The sequence below is a fragment of the Mustela nigripes genome, chromosome 4 (genome assembly GCF_022355385.1).
Source record: "Mustela nigripes isolate SB6536 chromosome 4, MUSNIG.SB6536, whole genome shotgun sequence".
Classification (NCBI taxonomy): Eukaryota; Metazoa; Chordata; class Mammalia; order Carnivora; family Mustelidae; genus Mustela; species Mustela nigripes.
In genome coordinates, this window is record NC_081560.1 from 160931087 (window position 1) to 160954187 (window position 23101).

General features: G+C 36.4%; 1 protein-coding gene across 1 annotated transcript in view; it reads right to left on the reverse strand.

The window, feature by feature from the left end:
* Positions 1-226: 226 nt before the first annotated feature.
* Positions 227-23101, reverse strand: part of TM9SF3 (transmembrane 9 superfamily member 3) — a 106538-nt gene continuing 83663 nt past the window's right edge. Inside the window, exons 10-15 of the mRNA XM_059398240.1 lie at positions 17717-17856; positions 14639-14707; positions 11707-11853; positions 10900-10983; positions 10485-10561; positions 227-4333 (exon numbers count right to left, since the gene is read on the reverse strand). Of these exons, the coding sequence (XP_059254223.1) occupies positions 4266-4333; positions 10485-10561; positions 10900-10983; positions 11707-11853; positions 14639-14707; positions 17717-17856 (585 nt within the window). The 3' untranslated portion in view covers positions 227-4265. The remainder of the gene's footprint in view (positions 4334-10484; positions 10562-10899; positions 10984-11706; positions 11854-14638; positions 14708-17716; positions 17857-23101) is intronic.

The window sequence follows — 23101 nt, forward strand, 5'->3', positions numbered from 1 at the left end:
GTCCTATCTACTTCCGCTACTGTGCTACAGTGTTAGAGCAGTTGCATCTGGCCCTCAATGCCTCAAATATTTCCTACCTGCCCTTCACAGTAAAAGTCTGCAGGTTCCTGTTTAACTGTGAAATGCTATCAGTAATCACTTCATATGCATACCAGTAATAATGGGTGATTCCTTAGGCCTGGTTCACTTGTTTCAAAAAGGAAAGAAATAAAGCATCCAAGGAAAGTACATTTAACTTTTTATTATTTTAAAAATCCAACTTCAGTTAGATTAACAGTCTAGATTAGAACCTCAAATGTATTTGATACAGTATATACTGGATATCTATTACTAAAAAGCCAGTTAGAATACGATCTACAGAAACCAAAGGTGGGTACAAAATGGAAGTAATCATCAATCAGTAACAGTTTCCTTCCCACTGGTAACAACTGCCCGTGCTCTGTGGAGATTTATAGGTTCAAATATGACACAGACGAAAAGCCCACATGCGACCGCTTTTCTGCGTATACTCTCCTGTCCTTCAAAACGGAATTCTATGTTATTTTTTCCTTGCCTGAAGATCTTACTTTGAACATTTGTTAACTTTCAAATGTCCTAAAATGAGGAACTGGGGTAAACACATAAAATACTGCCTTGTCCGTCAATTACCTGCAAGCCTAGTTCACCCTCACAACAGTTTCTGCTTCCATCTCTTGATACAGTAAAATAAAAACTTAATTTTTCCTTTTGTCTTTGCACAATTCTGCCTACAGCTCTAATAAGAATGTCAACTCAGACAGCTTTCAGAAAAGGTTCCTAAGAGAGAACTAGAATTACTCCTCATATTGAATTTAAACCTTTTAAAATTTCTGCAGCTTTATGTTTTCTGATCTACCCCACCTCTAAATGTAGTCTATTTCTGTAGACACTTCCAAACAATCTTTATAAATTTTCACTGCTCTGATCTCTTTAACATCTTGATTGCGAAAATACAGCTTCATAGCCATCGAATTTTTATGAAGACATAAAACATTAATGAGTACTTGCATTTTCATACGTCACTGCTCCTATTTATTACATGTTCCAATAAATCAATAGACTGAAGCACTACGACATGCTGAAACCTAAACTTAAAACCCAGATGGAACTGCAGTGTATAGATTACAAATAGGCTTTTCTTTCCCAGAATTTATATACAGAAGCCCTTCGGTATGCAGCTTTTCCTGAACAAATTACATTAATACATTTCTTTTCTTTTTTACATTTGTAAAAATTCAAGGAAATTACTCAAAGGAATATTATTTGCAAGACATTTGGCAGAAGGTGGTTTGTAAACATTTAGGAAACACAAGCTTTAACAAACTGAATACAATTTGTGGGTAAATCCTAAATAAACTGGATTTTGGAAAAACTAGAATCTGCAGCAACCACCCTTATAAAGAGATCTGTCCACTGTCAACGAAAAACACCCAACCATACCATTCATTAGGTTCAGATATCAGCACAGTATAATGGATTCTAAGAGGATGGGGCTTGATTCGTGGTCAAACTTAGTACAAATTAGGAGCCCAACATGATATACCAAAGAATGCTTTACCATAGTTCCAGCCATTCCATTTCCACTTGTACTAGGATAGATGAATAATGATGCCAGTTAGTACTGTAGCTAAATTTTAGTAGAAGCATGCTTACAGATACAAGGAGAAAGTTTATCCTTAGTTTTTGGTAGTGTTCAAAGCATCAGTTGATAAGTTGAGCAAGTAATGTTAACAAATGGATGACAGACACACAGCATTAAGGAGTGGAAGAACCTCACCCTTTAACTAACTTAAGTATTTTATTTTACTACTCTATAACCCAGAGCTAGGGAGCTAAACTGTTTGTGGATTAAGTCTTCTTCAAGACACACACATGGCCAGCCACTCCATGAAGGCATAATCAATATATATTTTCTAAGCACTTTCAAGGCAATTTATATTCACTTTAATGACACAACATATTTGGAAATTAGAAAACTTTTGTTCACTGAGGATTCCAAAGGACTTGAAATAGAACTCAATTTAGTAAAAGGAATTGGTATACCCGAAAGCACCTGAAGCACACGTTTTTTAAAACCCTTACCTTACCTGCAAAATTCATGAGAAACAGATTTCATTTTACTAAGACAAAAGCTTGCTGCCCAACTGATACTCCATTAGATAGACTTTATGTTGTAATTACTTTACATAAGCCACTAAATACTGACATTCAATTTCTTGTAAGATCTTAAAGGCAGGTAAGAAGGAAGAGAAAATGGAAGAGCCACAGACTGCATTTAATACAACATTTTGGCTTGAAGAAGGATTTACCTACAGCTTCTGATCAAACTCCTGTTTGTTCATGTGAGCCATACTTAAGTGGTAAGAAATTAAACTTTTCACTCTTAATAGTCCTTATATACCACATTATATACCACAGAGTCAATTTACAGAAACATATTTTTGTAATGAAAACAGCTTATTTAACTATAAATGGCATGAGTTTCACATTAAAGTTTAAATACAGCGGTTCTGAGTCTTTCTAAAAATACCAATATACAGTATTGTTTTCGGTGGTCATTTGCATAGCAAACTATTAAACTAGAAACTCAATGGTTCTAGGAAAACTTCACATTATGGATAGCTCCAGAAAGACGTATTCAAAACTAAATCACTTCTCTTAGAAAACTGTAACCTTTATTAGCTCATCCAATAGCAAGCTAACCACTTTTACCCCATCCCCACTTGACACAGTCCACCAACCTGAACAGATTTTGTGCCACAATGTAATTCTAAAGGCTTATCATTTACTTTGTGACTCTACTGGATAATCTAGATGTAAGCAAGTCTGGAGATTCTAAGGTGTGGGTCTCCTGTATTAGAAAAGCACAGTTTACAGTATATTTAAAAAATTGCATTCAGTAATATTGCCTTTTGAAAAGATACCTTCAAATTGCAAACACATCTATTTTCACAAAACAATTTGGTCAGGAAAGTTTATTTTAACATTCTAAAGCAGTAATGCTTTAGATGTTACTTAAGTGCCCCAGACAGGATTAACAAAATTAAATGTTTCTAAATTACAAATTTAGCTCCTGTAGGAGACTCAGAAAAGAAACAGAAGAAAACAATCCCCCTCCCAAAGGAAGTATGACACACACATTTTGAAGAAACCCCAATGTTTCATGCAGTGGAGGGCAAGATGTAAAAAGCCACCCAAATTCACACATTTCTACACCAATCATCATCAGAAAAAAGTACTCCGTAGTCAATCTGTACATCCAAATGCATTTGAGAATCTACACCTACGTTACATTATTTAATGTTATATACATTTATTACCCACCCCCTTGTTTTTAATAATTTCTTATGTAAAACCTTCATTCAAACCCAAAAAAGATGTAAGACTAACTTGGGGGAAGGAAAAAGATAATCACTTTAGACATTCAGTTAAAATGTAGTTTATCTAAATCTCAAAATGTTTAATAAAAACAAATATCTTCTCCATTTAACACTTTGCTTTCTAACTGTACAGTAAATTGCATTGTAGAGAGTACACCTCTATCTTCAGACTGTATCTTCTTTGGATGGAATTAAGATGGAACTGAATAGTTTTACGATAAATAAATGGGAAGTTGGTCCAACTAAGATGACAGCAGATATATTACATGCAGGATTTTAATATTTTTTAATTCTCTCTTTTTTTAAAAAAAAGGATGCAGTTGGATTGGGGGGGGGGGAAACAGGTCAAAAGAACCCAGATTCAATATATAAAAATGTCCCACAATAGGTTGACGATGGCAGTAAAAATAAGAGAAAAGAGTAATCTTTCTGGAACATCATTTTTCAATAACGTAGAAACACTAAGTGCCAGGAAGATTCTATTCATGTAATTTTAGCATCCAAGTTTCCCTCTATTTATTTTATTGGAACAAATGCTTTAAATAAACTATTTGTCCTCTTCACTGAAGAGAGCTGGTCTATTTCATCTTTAATAAGCTAGTTTTTGGGAAGATTAGCCATGTACTGTAGTAATGCCTACTGCATAAAATCCAAGCATTTGCTGTGAACAGTTGGAGAAAGCAGTCAGTAAGAACCTAGGATCAATGGAAATAGATGTTACTTTAAGCCATCCACGAAAGAGAGACCCACAGAGTACCCAGTGTGAAAGCCCAAATCTCTTCTTGCGCTTTTTTTTTTTTTTTTTGCTGTGCAAGTTCCACCCCATGAAAGAGAAATTGATCCGAAGTTCCAGGTTTTCTTGGGTCTCTAGTCAATTTTCACATTAGTATAGATTTTTCGGACAAAGGCACTTGTTCCCATGTAACCAATTGCTCCTGCAAAGATAAAATAAAATGTTTTGAAACTAATACATATAAGGCAATATCCATCATTTACAAATATTAAATGCTCTCTGCTCTGGAAAGTTACTCTTTTTTCAAGATAACATCTTTTATGTTAGTGTTCACTCTAAACTTACTAAACTGTATCACTTGTTTTGCAATCACCTATTACTGTCACATACCAAGTTAGACCCAATGTGATATTTTTAGAATTAGAACTATACTACATGTATAATAACTATATGAATTAAAATACATCACGTACAAAGCAAGAGTAATTTGATAATGACAAAAAATTTGTTAAATGAAAAAATATGTATTTAAAAAATTTGAGCATAAATTATTCTAGGTCATTTAAACCATTTTAACATGTTCTCCAAATCATATGATACCTAATGGAAGTAAGATGTGATGGGATTCTCTCAGAAAAGGACTGAGAACCATGGCACAATCGCATTTGAAGCTCTAAAGAGGCATTTTCTGGCAGAATTTTTATCTTTAAATTGTAGAAGCTCTGTAGTTGGTAAAAAGGAAGACATATTTGAGGAAGTGGATGAGAGAGACAGCTCAGTACGTCAGGAGTTGTGAAATGTTTTGAATAATTAGCCTCAAATGAGGCTCAGAACACCAGAAAGCGAGGAATTTGTCTGTTTTGTTAAATGAGGTATTTATTTTCTATACCCTAGAGAGTACTTGGCACACGATAAGGTACTCAGTAAATACTTGCTGAGTGTATTAATGAACTGGATAGCTCTTCACTGCAAATTATACTAAGGAATCCTCAGAACAAGACAGGTAGTCAATCAAGCCAAAGAGAAGATTCTCCATTGGATTTAGAAATTTACTATCCGAGCCTAAAAGTAAATCTTCCATAAGTTAATAATGATACACACAAAACACACACACCCCTAATTAGTCACCTTTTGAACTAACTTCTATTCACCCAACTGGTGTATACAAGGAAAGAAAGAAGTCTACTCTGCCTTTCCTATATATGAACTGTACCTCAAGGTACCAAATAGTTGATGAAAAGAAGTTTATCCTTATAGAAGCACTCCAGAAATATAAAAGGAACGACAGAATTTGAATATTATAACCACCAAAGCATTATTTGAATGAGGCAATAATTAACAATGGCTGCTAACTTCACAGAAAGAATCAGTAACTCCTGATAAATTTATGAGCCCCTATTAAGTACTATTGGACAAGTATTCCTGAGTATGATTAGGCCTATAGCTCTAACTACCCCTTTACAGGAAATATGGGGAGAAACACATGGAGAAACATTAAATGACACCTCAGGAAAATTCAGAGTGTGGGAAACTCTATAAAAGTTAAAACAAACAAAAACTCAAATTTCTTACAGAAATTGTAAGGGAAAAGAGAGGAAACATCAGTAGATTAAGAGTCCTAAGAAACATTTTAACCAGGGGGCTGTGTGGCTCATCTGGTTAAGTGTCCGACTCTTGATCTCAGGATCAAGTCCCATGTTGGGCTCCACAATGGGCATGGAGCCTACTTAAAAAACAAAACAACAACAACAACAAAAAAACAAAAAAAACCCCAACATTTTAACCAAGCAATGCATGGACCTTAATTAGATCCTGATGTAAACAAACTATATTTAAAAAGACATGGAAATTGGGGCGCCTGGGTGGCTCAGTGGGTTAAAGCCGCTGCCTTCGGCTCGGGTCATGATCTCGGGGTCCTGGGATTGAGTCCCGCATCAGGCTCTCTGCTCGGCGGGGAGCCTGCTTCCCTCTCTCTCTCTGCCTGCTTCTCCATCTACTTGTGATTTCTCTCTGTCAAATGAATACATAAAATCTTTAAAAAAAAAAAAAAAAAGACATGGAAATTGGTGGGGTAAATGTGAATACTAACTGAATATTTGAACATATGAAGGAATTAGATACATGTATATACTGAAATATGATTATTATATATCATTACAAATATTATTATGTAAGTATATAATTATTACATAACTATGTTATAGTTATTATACATGTACACACACATATATATGTACTGAAATATTTACAGTTAAAAAAGACTCGTGATTCATATGAGAATAAAAAGAGGGATGAGATGGGATTATGAATAAGACAAGATTGGCCATGTGTTGATAATTACTGGTATTAGGTGGTACATGAGGACTCAGTATATATACTTACTTTTCATTTTATATATATATCCATATATATAGTTGTCCCTCTTTCTGCATATATTTGAAAATCTCCCATAATTAAATACTAAATGTATTCTTTTTTTTAAAGATTTTATTTATTTATATGACAGAGAGAGAAGAAAGAGAGAGCACAAGCAGGGGAAGCTACAGGCAAAGGCAGAGGGAGAAGTAGGCTCCCTGCTGAGCAAGAGCCTGACTTGGGTCTTGATCCCAGACTCCAGGATCATGAACTGAGCCGAAGGCAGATGCCCAACAGATTGAGTCACCCAGGCGCCCCTCAAAGTATTCTTAAAACCCACCAAGCAACAAAGCAAACCTATTTCTAATTATTTTTGCAATTAATAGATGTTTATTATAATATGAAGTAGTTATATTACAATTACACTTGGAAATTGTGATATCATTCTGAAATAGTTGAAAAGTCCTTATAAAGTAAGGAAAAAGACCATTCAATTTGTAAATAGGAACCTAAATTCTTAGAACATAAGAGAAATCTATAAAATTTTAACAAGAAACAAAAATTTAACTGGGCTAGTATCATACCAATCCAATAACCAAATCTAATATTCCAGACTTAGAAAACATTGTACCCCTCTGAGCAGAGTGATGCTTAAAAGCCAAACAGTATCAACCTAGAGAATCATTTTTCCTGATCATATGAGTTATCTCAAGAATAAGCAGATAAAGATATGACTTTATAAAAGGAAAATACTAAGTACGCTCCCTAGAAATGTAACTGTCTTGAGAATAACAGATACACTTTTAATTTCCTTAAAGCTAAAATAATATGATCAAAATAGGAAAACTGTAACAATCTAATTATTTCCACCTTAACATATTTCTTTTTCCTGCATTAAAAAAACCAATAAATATTTTTCTTTCAATCACTGATTAAAAAAAAAAAAAGCATTTTAGCAATATAACCTGAGGAGCATGTACAATTCTGTATTATGATGACATTTTAATCAGTTCATCTGAACTACTTCCTCCCTCCTTACCCCCGCCAAAACAGATTAGCACTGAAGGCACACACACCCATTAAAGAATACATGCTGGGACACTGCCAGGATAGCAAGGAACTGTGAATGTGCCAAGATTTTCAGGCAGCAAGATGAAATTTCAACAGAAAAAGCACTAAAAAAATTAACTAAATTCATTTCATTTTCTTTGTAAATGTCAAGATATTATCTCTCTAGGTCTTCCTAAGATCACATATAGAGTCAAGAAAAAAAATTTAACCCTCTGCATAATCTCATGGTTCTACACATCACTGAATGCTGGCAATAATCAAGAAATATCTCCCACTGGGGCGCCTGGGTGGCTCAGTGGGTTAAGCCTCTGCCTTTGGCTCAGGTCATGGTCTCAGGGTCCTGGGATCGAGCCCCGCATCGGGCTCTCTTCTCAGCGGGGAGCCTGCTTCCCCTGTCTCTCTGCCTACCTCTCTGCCAACTTGTGATCTCTCTCTGTGTGTCAAATAAATAAATATTAAAGAAACAAAGAAAAAAAAAAAAGAAGTATCTCCCATTAAATAAAGAAGAGTTGGAGAAGCAACATTCTGAAGGAAGACAGGCTAATAACAATACTAAAGCAAACTTCTGACTGCCTAGAGATACACAAGGATGTTCCCTTGTGATACAAATCTAGTTTTAACCTGCAGATTCTAGCCCTCTTTCCCTCAAAGTTGGTTAACTAATTATCACAGAGTAAGGATGGTTATCACAGCAGCTACAAATAAAATATGTGATCATAATATAGAGAACTGTCTCCGCTTATAGCTTGTGGAATCAGTTTTACTACTTTACAGTCAATATTGTGTGTGTGTGCATGCACATGCACGATCATGCACGGTATATATAAATGGGACAGATTTTAACTGACATAAAACATTTGTTTTAGGTTAAGGTGTACAACATAATAATTTGATATATGTATATATTATAAAATAACCACCACAATAAATTTAATTAACATCCATCACCTCACATAGCACAGAGTTATGATTTTCATCTGAGAACTTTTAATATCTAATCTCTCAGCAACTTTCAAATATACAATATTGTTAACTGTAGTCGCCATACATGCCTAGAACTCACTCATCTTATAACTGGAAGTTTGAACCTTCTAACCACCTTCACCCATTTTTGCCCATACTCCTACGCCCCCTGCCTCTGGTAACCACCTATCTATGGAATGTATTCTTTTGATGGAGGTAAAAAGCAATCTTGTACCCCAAAGGGCCACAAATGCCATACCAGAACCTAGCTTTCAACAAGATTATTCTATTTCCCTTATTCTATTGACCTCCTTAGAGCCAAAGATGGAACTACCAAAAAAAAAAAAAAAAAAAAAAAAAAAAAAGTCAGGGAGCCTGGGTGGCTAAGTGGGTTAAAGCCTCTGCCTTCAGCTAGGTCATGATCCCAGGGTCCTGGGATCAAGCCCCACATCAGAATCTCTGCTTAGTGGGAAGCCTGCTTCCTCCCCCCCTCCCTCTGCCTGCCTCTCTGCCTACTTGTGATCTCTGTCAAATAAATAAATAAAATCTTAAAAAAAAAAAAAAAGTCAATGGCAAATAACAGAGAAAGGAGAAGGGTCTGAATCATGAACTATCTAGAAATGTGTCCACAGTCATTCATTAGTCCTTAAGCCTGGCATTACTCCTATGGGGGAACCAGGGAATTAGCCTCATTCATCAAGCAGAAACCTGAATCAGAAGAAAAGTTAAGTTACTTGTATGCATTTTCCTTAAGGTACCTCTGCTTAAACTCAGTGTCATCAAGTTGTTCTGAGGTGAAAACACATGGTATCGGAATTTAAACAAACTATAGACTCAGAGACACAATCCCAGAAGAGAAGCGCAGGCACTGTTAGCCCTCTTCAGCAGAGGAACCGCGGCAGCCATGGCTCACTGAGCATCCGCCATCTACCTGTTTACCCACATCTAGTCACTGAAGCCTCCATACAACCCTGTGAGGTAGGTGTTACTATGTTTCGCAAATGTGAATGTTGAGGAAGAAAGGTTAAATAATTTGGCTGGAGTAACCTGGTGAGTTGGGTCACCAGGATTCCTACCTAGAACTAACAACCCCAAAAGGCCCCACTCTTCCCACTCCCTGCCGTGTCTCCCATAAAACCTGAGTCTCTCTTAGCACCTGATAACAGACCTGCATTACACTTGTGCTTTACACACGATACTATGACAAATAACTCTTCTGAAAGATATGCCCATTTTACAGATGAGAAAATGAGATTTAGAGAGGTCAGTATGACTTCTCATAGCCACCCACACAAAAAACAGTAGGGGAATTTAATCCAGGTCTCTCAGGCTCTCAGGTCGATGCCCTTTCCCTTGATCAGGTTGCTTCTAAAACTTCTTTTCTAGGTATTTCACACATGCCAGACACTCTATTATATGATGATAAATATTACTTCTTCTACTTAATGGAAGACTGGGACAAACCCCCCAAATTGTGGCATTATCTTATTTTACATAGTTTGAAGAGCTTGGAGAACTGGATCAAGGTGCAGAGCATACACGTGGCACAGCCAGAACTTAAACCCAGTCTACAGATATCCAAGTGTGTACTTATAACCCGAACAATGCCTCTTAGACACGGTTATCTCTGTGAACAGTCTTAGAAACTTCCAAACAAGAATCAAACCTTAACTTGTTCACATTATCTTTTCCAAAAAGACTAAGTTAAAAAACGGCCAAATTTCAACATGAAAAAGAAACTAATTGTGGTATAGAAAACAGTGTAATACAGATTAGGAACAAAACATTAAAAAAGAATCAATGATGAATTTTTGAGGAATAGTCAAAAGGACTGAAATCAGACTCTTGAGATTATTTTGTTGTTTCTGACCAAGCAACGGAATGTAATTTTCAATTACTGTATTTTTCTGATTCTAAAAATCTCGAAGATTTACACATGATATTCCCAAAATTTCAGAACTTACCACACATTATCCCCAAGGCTGTGCTAAATACCGCCATATATCCAAAGTAAAATGATGTTTGAAATAAGCCATACATCCTGAAATAAGACAAAAAATATATATATATATAGTATATCCATTTTTACTATCAAAGAGGGCCTTAGATTCTACATTTATTTTTAAAAACTGAAGTATAGTTAGTTGACACACGATGTTACATTAGTTGCAGGTGTACACACAGTGACAAGACAGCTCTGACTGGACAAGTCTATACATTATGCTGTGCCCACGCAAGGGGAGCCACCATCTGTCACCGTACAGTGCTTAGGAGGATACCAATGACTACGTCCCCTAGGCTCTACCTTTTATTCTTAAATTCTGGTATTTAAATGACAACAGTTTCCTAAATACAAAATGAGGAAATGTCTCCACTTACTTTGTTTTGAAAAAATAGTAGTAAAAGGAATACATGTAAACATAGATCGCAGTTGATGCAGCAGAGAGAAAACTTGTCCATTGCCTGAAAAAGAGGTAACTCTTTTGAATAAACAGCGCTGAAACAGATTTTAAACCCAAGAATTTTATAAAAACATCCTTGAAAATCCTGTGTATTTAAAAACGAATGCATGTGGGGGTTTGAGTGGCATAGCTGGTTAAGCAGCCAACTCTTGATTTCAGCTCAGGTCATGATCTCGGGTCATGAGATCAAACCCTGTATGGGGCTCTATGCTGGGTGTAGAGCCTGCTTAAGATCTCCCCCCTCCGCACACCCCACCCAAACCCACCACACTCAAGCTTGCTCTCTTTCCCTCTCTGTGAAACAAATAAATCTTTTTAAAAATGCAGGTAGATGGCATTTAAATATATCTACAAGGAGAAAGCCTAAGAACTGGAAGGAGAGATCCTGAATTTTGTCAGATGCCCTATTATAAGTGACCTTAAATAAAACACTTCCTTCTTCAGAACTGCCTTTTGTTCAAAATGTAGCAATGTCCTCATAAAGTTCTTACCACATCAAGCACCTTGTAAAAATATATAACACACTGACCACTATGAGTACAAAATCTTTTTTTGGCTGTTATTACTTTTCCTCCAAAATCTTTAATTTGTAACTAAAAATAATTCCCATCCTAAGGACCAGAATTTCTATACAGATCTTTTACTCTACTTAATACATTTCGAATGGCATCTTACTTGAAAATAGGATCATCCCCTGAGGTTCCTCCCCAATATAAGTACTTACCACCTATAATCCTCTGCATTTAGTAGAAAGTACGTGCACACAATGGTCACACAGACAGTCACGATGCAGAGGATGACCAGCACCAGCATCATGAAGCCATACACATAATATATCTTATATGCCCAGAAAGACGTGAAGATGAAATACCTAAACAAAATGCAATAAACACAGTTTCTAGCCTTTATTCTTGAAGATCACCCGCTTTTGCTATAGCTCACGTCTTAGTTCTCACTTTTGTCATACTCGAATTTCAATTATTATTTTCTTTCAAGTAACTTCCAACTCTCTTACTCTTTTTTATCTATTAAATCCTCCAAAAATCTCTCAAAAATATTTTCTTGGATAATCTTTCAAGAACAGATTTTTTAGTAGGGCATTCATCTCTAAGCAAACTGAATAAATTAGAGTAAAATGTGGCAAAGAAAAATAGCTAAAAATTCCTATCTTTATAATAAAGGCAATTCCCTCATTCTTTCATTTTTTTTTGTAGCTGCAACACTACTCAAGCAATGTATTTTATATTTTATAAAACACCCTAGTAAATTTTAAAAAGTAGGCTTGATAGAGTAATAATGTACAAAATTAGGAAAATAAAATTAGAAAAAGAAAGCTTGAAGAAGTTTCTTGCTGTTTCCAGACGACAGTAAGAGATGGCATTAACATTTTATATGAAGAACAAGACCCTCACACTAATTCCATTCCCCAAATCATCAGCAGAAAAGGGTCTTTTCTTTTAGCCTCTTTGCTTTCTCTTGTTCTCTTCTGTTTAGCTCATTCATTTGTCATTTATTCTTTCCACAGATATTTAGAGACCCTACCACATGTCCGAGAAGCAGTGAAAACAGAATCGTGACGATGACAGTCTCTCTTCTACCCTCAAGGACATTACTCTAAGGGGGGATCACCAGTAAGGAGGTAGTCATAATGCTCTGTGACAAGTGCTTTATCAATGCACCTAAGGGGGCATCTTACTGGTTTGTTTAGGTAGGGCTCTGGCGAGAAGGGGTAGCGAGAAGAATCAAATAAGGCATGTGGGAGTAAGGGGAGCCAGAAGAATGCTCCAGGAATAGGAACAGCAAAGGCAAAGCTTACAAATAAGGGAATTCACTGTATTTAGAAAAACTCAAAGTTACTGAATATGGCTAGAACTTCAAGTGAAGGGGTGAGAGCTAAGAGATGTGGATGGAGAAGAGATGTGTTATGAAGGTCCTCACTGGCTATGTCATGGGGTTGGAACCTTACCTCAATGAAAATGAAAAAGTCTTTAGTAAAGAAGGGACGTGATCAGATGAACACCTTAAAAAGATCAGTGTGGCTACCAAGAGGAAAATGGGCTTGAGGGTGGTCAAAACAGAAGAGAACTTAAGGATACAGCAGAGAGGCTATCTAATGGAATGGAGTACTTGAGAAAGCAGGAAGAGATGTGATCTTGAAGGTACTGAGAATAGGGGTAAGACAGGAAAATAGAGCTCAAGTCAGGGTGAGGATACAAAGCAGTATATGAGCCTATAAGTACTGAAGAGGTTCCTGAACAGGCTTTATTAAACCACAAGCTAGAGTGACACACACTCCAGTCCCTCTATGGTACTGATTAATACCCACAGCACACTCACAGTTGGCAGGTGACTACCAGGGGTGGTCCAAATCTATGTCAATTGTGCTTGTTAGTATAATTATTTGATGTAATTGAATATGACATACACTGATAAATGTAAAAGCAAAAAGGATGCATGATTCCTACGAACATTATGTTGAATGTTTTGGAGAAATTTAACAAGGTGAGTCACTTAAAAAAAAACAACAACATGAAATTAGGTGTGGGTGAAACAACGATTAAAGTCTGGCGGAGAAATGTATAAATCTAGAAGGATTCTGCACTTAGAATGCTTAAGAAAGGTCTTAATGTTCTTGTTCCACTTTAGAAACACTGGAAACACAGAAGATATGTTATGAATGTCAAAGGGAAAATGATGGAAACATTGACTAGATATAAATCAAAGACTTTGGCTCTACATTTTTAAAAACATGAGTGAAAGATGTACCATTAGCTGTTTTAAGTTAAAATAAAATGTTATGTATGAATCTTTTTTTTTTTTCCTTCTGTAATTCCCTTACATGATCCAACTTTCAATTAACCAATTATCAGATCCCATCCTGTCTGTTAAGAAGGTGTCCACTGTACGGGAGACAATCAGCAGTGAGGCATCTGGAAATGTGTAAGGGAGTTCTGAGTAGTCACAATGACTGGCATTTTGTGGTTAAGAACCAGAGGATTATGACGGCAGTTCTTGAGAAAGTCCCATACAAAGGAAGTGTCCTGCCTAAAATGCCAGAGCATTCTCATCAAGGAACACTGGAATACAAGCTGAGAAAAGAAAAGGCTTATATTTTGTGGTAGTGCCAGGGATGCAGGTATGATGCACGGTACCTGGGCCCCAGGTGCGTACCTCCCACCCCCAAACACATACACATTCTCCAGCACTCCTGAAGACTTCTATGGAAGGAGACTTGGAATACATGTATCCGAAGATGTCAAGATCTAGAATGACTGGTAGGTAATGGTTTACCTAGTTCCCCAGACCCTCAGAAACACTTTCAAAATATAATAAAACCCAGAAAACCAGGTTTAGTACTCTTTAGCATTCATTTAGCATTCATTCTTTGATTTCTAAGCTCTCCTGTTAGGTAAGAAGGCTCTAGAACATAACATAAAACATAAATTTTACCTGCATATTTGAGACCACAGCAGAAAACTGCTTTTAGGTAGATTATGTTAGATAATTATGTTAGATCCCTTTCCGGGAGCCATGAAATTATCAGACTATTCTCTGTTAGATGCCTTCCCATCTGATGATTCTACACCTACTCCAACTCCTAAATTCTCTTATTACAATTATATCCCTCAAAACATAAATGCATTGCCACAACTTACATTTCAATAAAGATTGAGCCAAAAGGTAAAATTCCTCCCAGGCAAACAATAACTGCAGGCTCCATGAACCTGGAAAATATTAAAATTGGCAATAAACTTCTAGTATGATTTTCACATTACACTATATCAATCCAGGTAACAGAAAGCAGATGCTTGGTACTTAAAAATAACCCAAGGGATAGAAACAAACCAGTAAAAAGAAAAAAAAAAAAATTCAAACAGGTTCTAATGCAGAGGTAGGATTCAAATCAGCCATAGGTTTTAGTCAAAGTTCTTTCTGGCATAAGAGGCCGGGATAAGAATTTGGGGAATAGAAATTCTTTCTACCGACAGAACTCAGGAAAAACTCTAGATATTTGCTCCTGTTCTACATCTCTCAAAAACTTCTAAAGACTTTACAGGCACTTATTTATAGAAAGCCACAGGAAAAGTAAAGTCTTTAGAGCCCTATCTGAAATAATGTTTCCCAAACTGTGGTCATGCTTTCCTTGGTTCAATAATTTCTCTGCCTGTGAATTATACAATTAAGGTGTTAAGAGATCTGGGTTACGCTAGAGCCAGAGTGAATAAAAAATAAAATTCAAACCTCACTCATTCACTCAACAAACAAGGCAATTGGTAATTCTCCACCTGGAATGCCTTTTCTTGTCATACTTCTCCTGCAAGCACTGACTCCAGTGTTCTCCCTGTAAAATCCTTCTTAAGTCCCCCAGAAAGAGGTGGGTCCTTCCCCGATACTTGCCCTGCCTCCTGATCATAACCCTGTGCAGCACTTACCGCACCATGCGGAACTGTGTGATCACACCCATATCACACCTCACTAGTTTAGAAACTCTGGCAGGCAGAAGCTATTCCTCTAGGTATTCCCAGTGCCCAGCACAGTATCAGGCACATAAAAGACACTAAACTACTATCTCTGGGATAAACAAACTAAAAAACCAAGAAGAGGGGAGTGCCTGGGTGGCTCAGTCAGTTAAGAGTCTGCCTCTTGGTTTTGGCTCAGATCAGAACTCAGGGTCATGAGATCGAGGTCCCACATTAGGCCCCTTGCTGGGCCTGCTTAAGATTCTCTCTCTCCCTCTGCTCACCGCCCCGCACATGTGTGCACATGCACACACATACACACATACTCTCTTGCTCTCTTCCTCCCTAAAAAAAAGCAAAACAAAACTGAGAAGAAACTGGGAATATGAATGCTGAAAAAACAAAACTTTAAAAACCATTTAATCCAGTTTTCTTTCCTCCCTTTATAGGAATCCAAGATCCACAGAGGTTAAAAATAATCTGCCCAAGATAACACAATCAATGAAAGCCAGATCTAGTATACAGATTTTGGATCCCATGTAATTATATATGGAAAATAAAGATACACATGAGCTTTCCTCCAACTAACTGTTACCCAGGGTTTCCAAGGTCAGGTGTTGTTCCTTCCTCTCCTTCACCAGCCCTAGTGACCTCGAGTGTAATCTTGATTTGAAAGAGAAAATGGACTTTAAAAAACAAACTACAGAATTTCTCACAATCACCAATCTAAGGAAAAAATGGAACCTGGACAATCCTAAGACTAAAACAGATCACCCTCCTTTAAAAGCGCTGTTTTTATTCAGCCTCCACTCCTATTAATGACCTCCAACTCTACAAAAGACTGTGTATGTAAGTATCTGAATGCAAACTATGTCTATTAATAAGGTAAAATATCTAGGAACAGAGGCTTTTCAATATATATCCCTTATTATGGATATGTAGAGTTTAATGTACAACAATTCTTATGAAAGGGAGAATGTAATAAATGTATATATGGTAAGATTGTTCTACTTTTGTCCACTAGTAAGAATTAGGAAAATGAAGAAAGCAGAATAGCATAAATCAGCTCTAAAACATTTAATTTACTAACTTTAAAAGGCAATATATTTATATGAGTTCACATTTTGTTTAAATTTGAATTACAAAACATAGAAATACATTAATGACATTCCATTTTATGTCTGGAATTTGAAAAAATACAAATTCCCTCAAGTTAAAAACCCATCAAGAATCATACTTTCAAAGTTGATTGGTCAAAGAAATTGTAAACTACGTACATTCTGTTGCAATTAAAGAATGTCTTCAGCCATTTCACAGAAATACTCATCATCTTTTGTTAGGATTAATCTGGAATTCTAGGAGGACCTCAAGAACACATTTTGTGCATACGATGTGACAGAATGTATTTGAGAGATTCTGTACTCTCCCAGAAGTAAAGACAAAGAATATTAAGCCAGGAAATTGTAACTGGTCTTAGTCCTAATTCATCCCTCAACCCGTATGATATATGTAGCTATAAATGTGTGTCAGTTTATTTAGAATAATAAAATATCTGGAAAGGAAAATTAAATTATAAGCCAAGGTTGCCAAACTTTTTCTGTGAGGGTTCAGACAGTAATTATTTCAGGTTGTGACGGCAACACGGTCTCTGTCTGATGCCACAGTGTGAAAGCAGTCACCAATAATATGTGAATGAACAGGCATTGATATGTTCCAACAGAACTTCTTTCAAAAATAGGCAGCAAGGGGGTGCCTGGGTGGCTCGGTGGGTTAAAGCCTCTGCCTTTGGCTCAGGTCATGATCCCAGGGTCCTGGGATTGAGACCCCGCATTGGGCTCTCTGCTCAACAGGGAGCCTGCTTCCTCCCCTCTCTCTACCTGCCTCTCTGCCTACTTGTGATCTCTGTCAAATAAATAAATAAAATCTTAAAAAAAAAAAATAGGCAGCAGGTCAATTTTGTCCTATATACAATAATAAAACTGTTGCAGCTTTAGTTCCCACCCACCTAGATGCACTAGTATACTTATCAAAGCATTTAACTTATCTGTAAATCACACCAATGTTCAGAAAGTGAAATAAGGATATAATTGATTACTACTACTAACAATATAGGTCAAAGGAAAAAGTAAAAAGACGAATTCTTAAGTTCAAACTTAAGATAGTCTTTCTTATAAATACATGCCAATTCTACAAGTTACATATACATAATTGCCTTTCTATATTGAATTTCTATATTGTGAGAAACAATGACATAAGATTTATCATTCTCTTTACCATTTTTTCTCCGGTATGGGACGAGGCACAGCATTGACACGACAAGGAAAGTTGGGCTGACCTGACAGATTTCGGCCAAGTATTGTACCAACAAGATTTAGAGGAAGAATAACAAAAAAACAGATGCAACAAACGGCCACCTGTAAATTAAATTAAAATGTGTATGATTACTCAGAATAACATTAATAAAAATAAAGGGGACACTTAAAAATTTAAACACAATTTGACCACAAAAGAAAATGTTTAAGTTCAATATAGGTTAAAATTGTATAAGATATACACTAATGAAAAGAGGCAAAGAATGTGCCTTAAAGTATTAGAATTGAACTAAATACAAGCCAAACTGCTTCTCGCCTGCAACAGCTGCTCCTGTGCCCCGTTCTGCCAGTGCTCTCTGCTGCGGTCCTTTTTAATCTCCTGATGTTACTTTCAGCTGTCGTGCTTCTAACATATCCTTTATCTTTTCTCGTTATAACCAACTTATCTATTTGGCTGCATTTTATTGAGCTCAGGAAGCTTTGCATGTTATTTCCCAACTCTACATATGAAGAAAATGAAGAGAGTCTAAGTAACGTCCCATGCCCACACAGCTAGGAGGCGGCCACACCAAAACCTCAGTTCTGATCTCCCTGTCTCAGAGACCGTGCATGTTTCTATTCCACACTGCCTTATTTCATACAAGCATAGCTCTGTTTATGCACAGGCGGGTCAATATTAAAACGGTAGGAGTATTTTTCTACCCATCAGCAGTTCGAAGTCTAACGTTACAGGGAAAACCACATAGAAATTCTAGAACCAAAGCAGTCAGTTAGGAAAATAATTATTTCTGTGCCTTTTTTCCTTATATAAATCTGGGTACTCAAGGACACACACTCAAGCTCTTCGCCAGCCAGGATATGGTTAAGACCACGTCACTCTGAACTCTTGTAAAATGGGAGGACTGAACTGCCTCTGAGATAACTTTCTATTATACATTTTAGGGTTCTAATAAAAAGTAAAAGTGAGAAAAGTTGAAAGAAAATTGTGAAGAAACTAAGAAAAATGAAGAAGCGTTGGGGTAGAAAATCCAGTTATTATACAAGAGAGTCTATTTTGAAGCAACATGAGTGAAACCACATCTTCATTATATACTTGTGTGTGTGTGTGTGTGCATGTGCTTGTGTGTATTAAACAAGCCAAAGGTCATCATCTTTCTTCCAGATAAAATTTGAATAAATGTATGAGAGTTAAGAGAGTCCTGGAATTCCATTTTAAAGATCAAGTTTAGGAACTCAAATTATTGGTATCTCAGTTTAGGCCTATTAATAATATGAATTTATACTCCTATAATAAGAATGTGAAACATGGAAAATAAGCTGCTTTGAGATATATTAATCGTTCAAAATACTGCAAATTTTACATTGTCTCATGTATATCTGGTGGATGAATTCTGTCTCAATTCTTGCTGTTGACTGCTTTCTTATTGAGATTTGCTATATCATTAAGTATACAAGACCCGTATGTGTTAACACATCGTAACAGAGTTCTATATATTTCCCTCTGAATTTACCAGAACTCTAATTTCAAACAAGAAACGAAGAGAAGCTGAAGAAAATATTCCTATGAGGAATGACATGGTCTAGGAAATGGTTTTCAAATTGTTCTACAAACCCCTCAGGTCCTGCTGAAGAGCTTTAGAAATTCCACAAGAAATTAATTTGAATATTCTTTTGAAAACAGTGTTTTTAAAAAATTAAGTGTGGTTAAAAAAAAATATAGATCCAAATGATTTCTGTACCAAGTATTAACACACTGAAGCTATCATAACCAGGCTAGCTCATTTTCATACAAATCTGAGAATAGTTTCTCCTGCCAACAACTCTGAGTACAGATTTGGACTTCTTATAAATGAGTCATTGATTAGGAAGGTTCGTGATGCTACACTGGTCTTTTTTTCTCCCCACCCCCAATCCATTTCAGGTCTGCACTCATTTGTTCACCCAAAGTTGTACAAGCAAATGCACTACAGCACATGTGTGTGACAGGCAAGTAAGTGGCAAATGATGTGAGAGCATATATTGCCTGTGTGCTCATTCAAAGCATAATAATAATCAATAAAAAGTCTCATAAAGACATTATCAACTGTTTGGTATTCGTCCAATTTCCCCCCTTTTCTTGTCTGTTTTCTTATACATGATAAAAAGAATATGAGCAGTTTGTTAGAAACTGTTAGAGACTGAACTGTGGAACCAATTTCCTCTTCCTTTATGTTCAAGTTCTGGATGAGTTTACTTGAAGTACTCTGAGATTTTAAGGCAAGCTATTAAAAAAAAAAAAGTCGTATGAATTAAATCATCCATGATGTCAGAATTCTTCTCAAGACTGACATTCAACCAAATAAATTGGTTACTGAAGAAGACATGACTGAACTCTTATTCATACCCCTTTATATCAGATCTGTATTCATCACAACTTTATTGCTCCTCATTAAGTTGAGAATGTTAAAATACTGAATTTGCAAAATTTATTAATACTAAAAGATTCATGCTTATATCTGTTTTCTATATTTGGCTTCCACAAAGTTTCATTTTAAAATGAAATTTAGTAGGGGCGCCTAGGTGACTCAATTGGTTAAGCATCTGCCTTCAGCTCAGATCATGATCCCAGGGTCCTGGGTTTAAGCCTCACATCAGGCTCTCTGCTCAATGGAAAGCCTGCTTCTCCCTCTCCAGGTCACCCTGCTTGTGCCTTCTCTCTCTCTCTCTGCCAAATAAATAAATAAGAATCCTTTAAAAAAATAAATAAGTAAAATGAAATTTAGTGGCTAAAAGTTAAAAAAAACATTAGACTAACACTGTGAAAATTCCGGAACTCAAACCAATATAGGTCTCTCCCCTAGCCTCCTTTCCTAGACCAACAGTAAAAGCAGGAAATGGAGGGAGGAAAGACTTACTCCAGGTTGAGCACCTCCACCATCTACAATAAAAGCAAGTTAGAAACAAGTACTGCCTATCAGTAGTTAATACCCCAAAGATGAACCAACTTGTCAGCTCTTCCCAATCTCAGTCACAAACAAAGAATTTGGCTAGTTCTTATTCTAGCTCTGCTTCTAGACCAGCCTTTTACGAAATCCATGGTGTGAATGGAATGGAAAGGGAAAATGCATTCGGAGATGGGCTATTTTGGAATGTTAAAAATATGCACTTTATTTATTGTGACAGACAGTAATTGCTTTCAGGTAAGTTGATTCTCAGGAAATATACTGTCTTATCGGTCATTATGTGTTTCTTCAACATCTGCTCAGACTGGACAATTTTTATCACTCTTTTTCTACCTCATACATTTTATGCCTTTAAATCTATATAAAAATTACTGAGCTTCAGTTTAAGCATTTCAACAATAAGATCTACTAATCCGGGCAAATGATCTATAAATCAAACACAAATGCCCGTAAGAAGTCTATTTTATGAGATTATTTTCAATATGCTAGTAAGTAACTTCTCACTCCACTTTTTGGACCTTAGTACTCTAACAGAGAAACACTGGATTTGAGGTTAAAAATGTATCTGATGGGGGCACCTGGGTGGCTCAGTAGGTTAAAGCCTCTGCCTTCGGCTCAGGGCATGATCTCAGGGTCCTGGGATCGAGCCCCGCATCGGGCTCTCTGCTCAAGTGGTGAGCCTGCTTCCTCCTCTTTCTCTCTGCCTGGCTCTCTGCCTGCTTGTGATCTCTGTCTATCAAATAAATAAATAAATAAATCTTTAAAAAAAAAAAATGTATCTGATGAACCCAACATCATCCTGATACCAAAACCAGGAAAAAAGAAAACTACAGACCAGTAGCTTTCATAAATATAGACACAATACCCAACAAATTTTAGCAAATTGAATCCAGCGACATACAAAATAGGTAAGTACATCATAACAAATTGAGGTTTATCAAAGGAATGAAAAATCAGTTTATGATTCAAAAATCAATATTAATTGACCATATGACCAGACTAAAAAATGAGTTAATGATTATCTCAAAAGATGTAGAGAAAGCCAGTGCAAAATCCAACCACCATTCAAAACAAACAAACAATCAAACAAACAAAAAACCACTCTCAGCAAATTAGGAGCAGAAGGATTTCATCAACATGAAGGGCATCAGAGCGCCTGGGTGGCTCAGTGGGTTAAAGCCTCTGCTTTCGGCTCAGGTCATGATCCCAGGGTCCTGGGATCGAGCCCCACATCGGGCTCTCTGCTCAGCGGGGAGCCTGCTTCCCCCGCTCTCTCTCTGCCTGCCTCTCTGCCTACTTGTGATCTCTGTCAAATAAATAAATAAAATCTTAAAAAAAAAAAACAAACAAGAAACATGAAGGGCATCTACAAAGAAAAAATACAGGTAATACTTCACTTGATGGCACAAAAGTGGATGCTTTCCCTCCAATAGAAGGAATAAGACAAGAAAGTCTGCCCTCACTGCCTCCCTTCAACACTGCACTTGGAGGTTCTGGCCAGTGTGCAAGAAAAAGAAATAAAGAAGTATACAGATTAGAAAGGTAGAAATGGAAGTGTCTTTACTCACACATAACATAATAATCTATGTAAAAAAATCTTAGGACCCTACAAAAAAAGAAAATAGGATAAATGAGGTTAACAAAGTTGCAAGATGCAAAGCCAATATACAAAAATCAATTGTTTTTAAATACGCCATCAACAAACAATCTAAGTTTGAAATTTTTAAAATGTCATGTACTAATAGAATAAAAGATGTAAATTCAAAAAAGACATACAAAATTTAAGCACTAAAATCTATAAAAGAGAAAAATTAAAAACACCTAAGTGAGTTAAGAGCCATGCTGTATTCTATAAGTTAAAGACTCAATATTGTTGGGGCGCCTGGGTGGCTCAGTGGGTTAAAGCCTCTGCCTTCCGCTCAGGTCATGATCCCAGGGTCCTGGGATCGAGCCCCACATCGGGCTCTCTGCTCAGCAGGGAGCCTGCTTCCTCCTCTCTCTCTACCTGCTTCTCTGCCTACTTGTGATCTCTATCTGTCAAATAAATAAATAAAATCTTAAAAAAAAAAAACCTCAATATTGTTAATATGTCAATTCTTCCCAAATTGATCTATAGATTCAATAAAATCCCAAGCAAAATCTCAGTAGGTTTTTTGGTTTTTGTTTTTGTTTTTTTTAAGAAATTGACAAGGTCATTCTAAACTCTACATGGAAATAAGAAGAACTTGAAAATACCAAAACAAAGTTGAAAAAGAACTGATTTCAAAACTTATTATAAATCTATAGTAATCAAGACAGTGTGACACTGGCAGAAAAACATGACAAATTAATCCATGAAAGAGAACAGAAAGTTCAAAAATAGATCCACATTAAATGACAAAAATACTAAGTCAATTCAGTGAAGA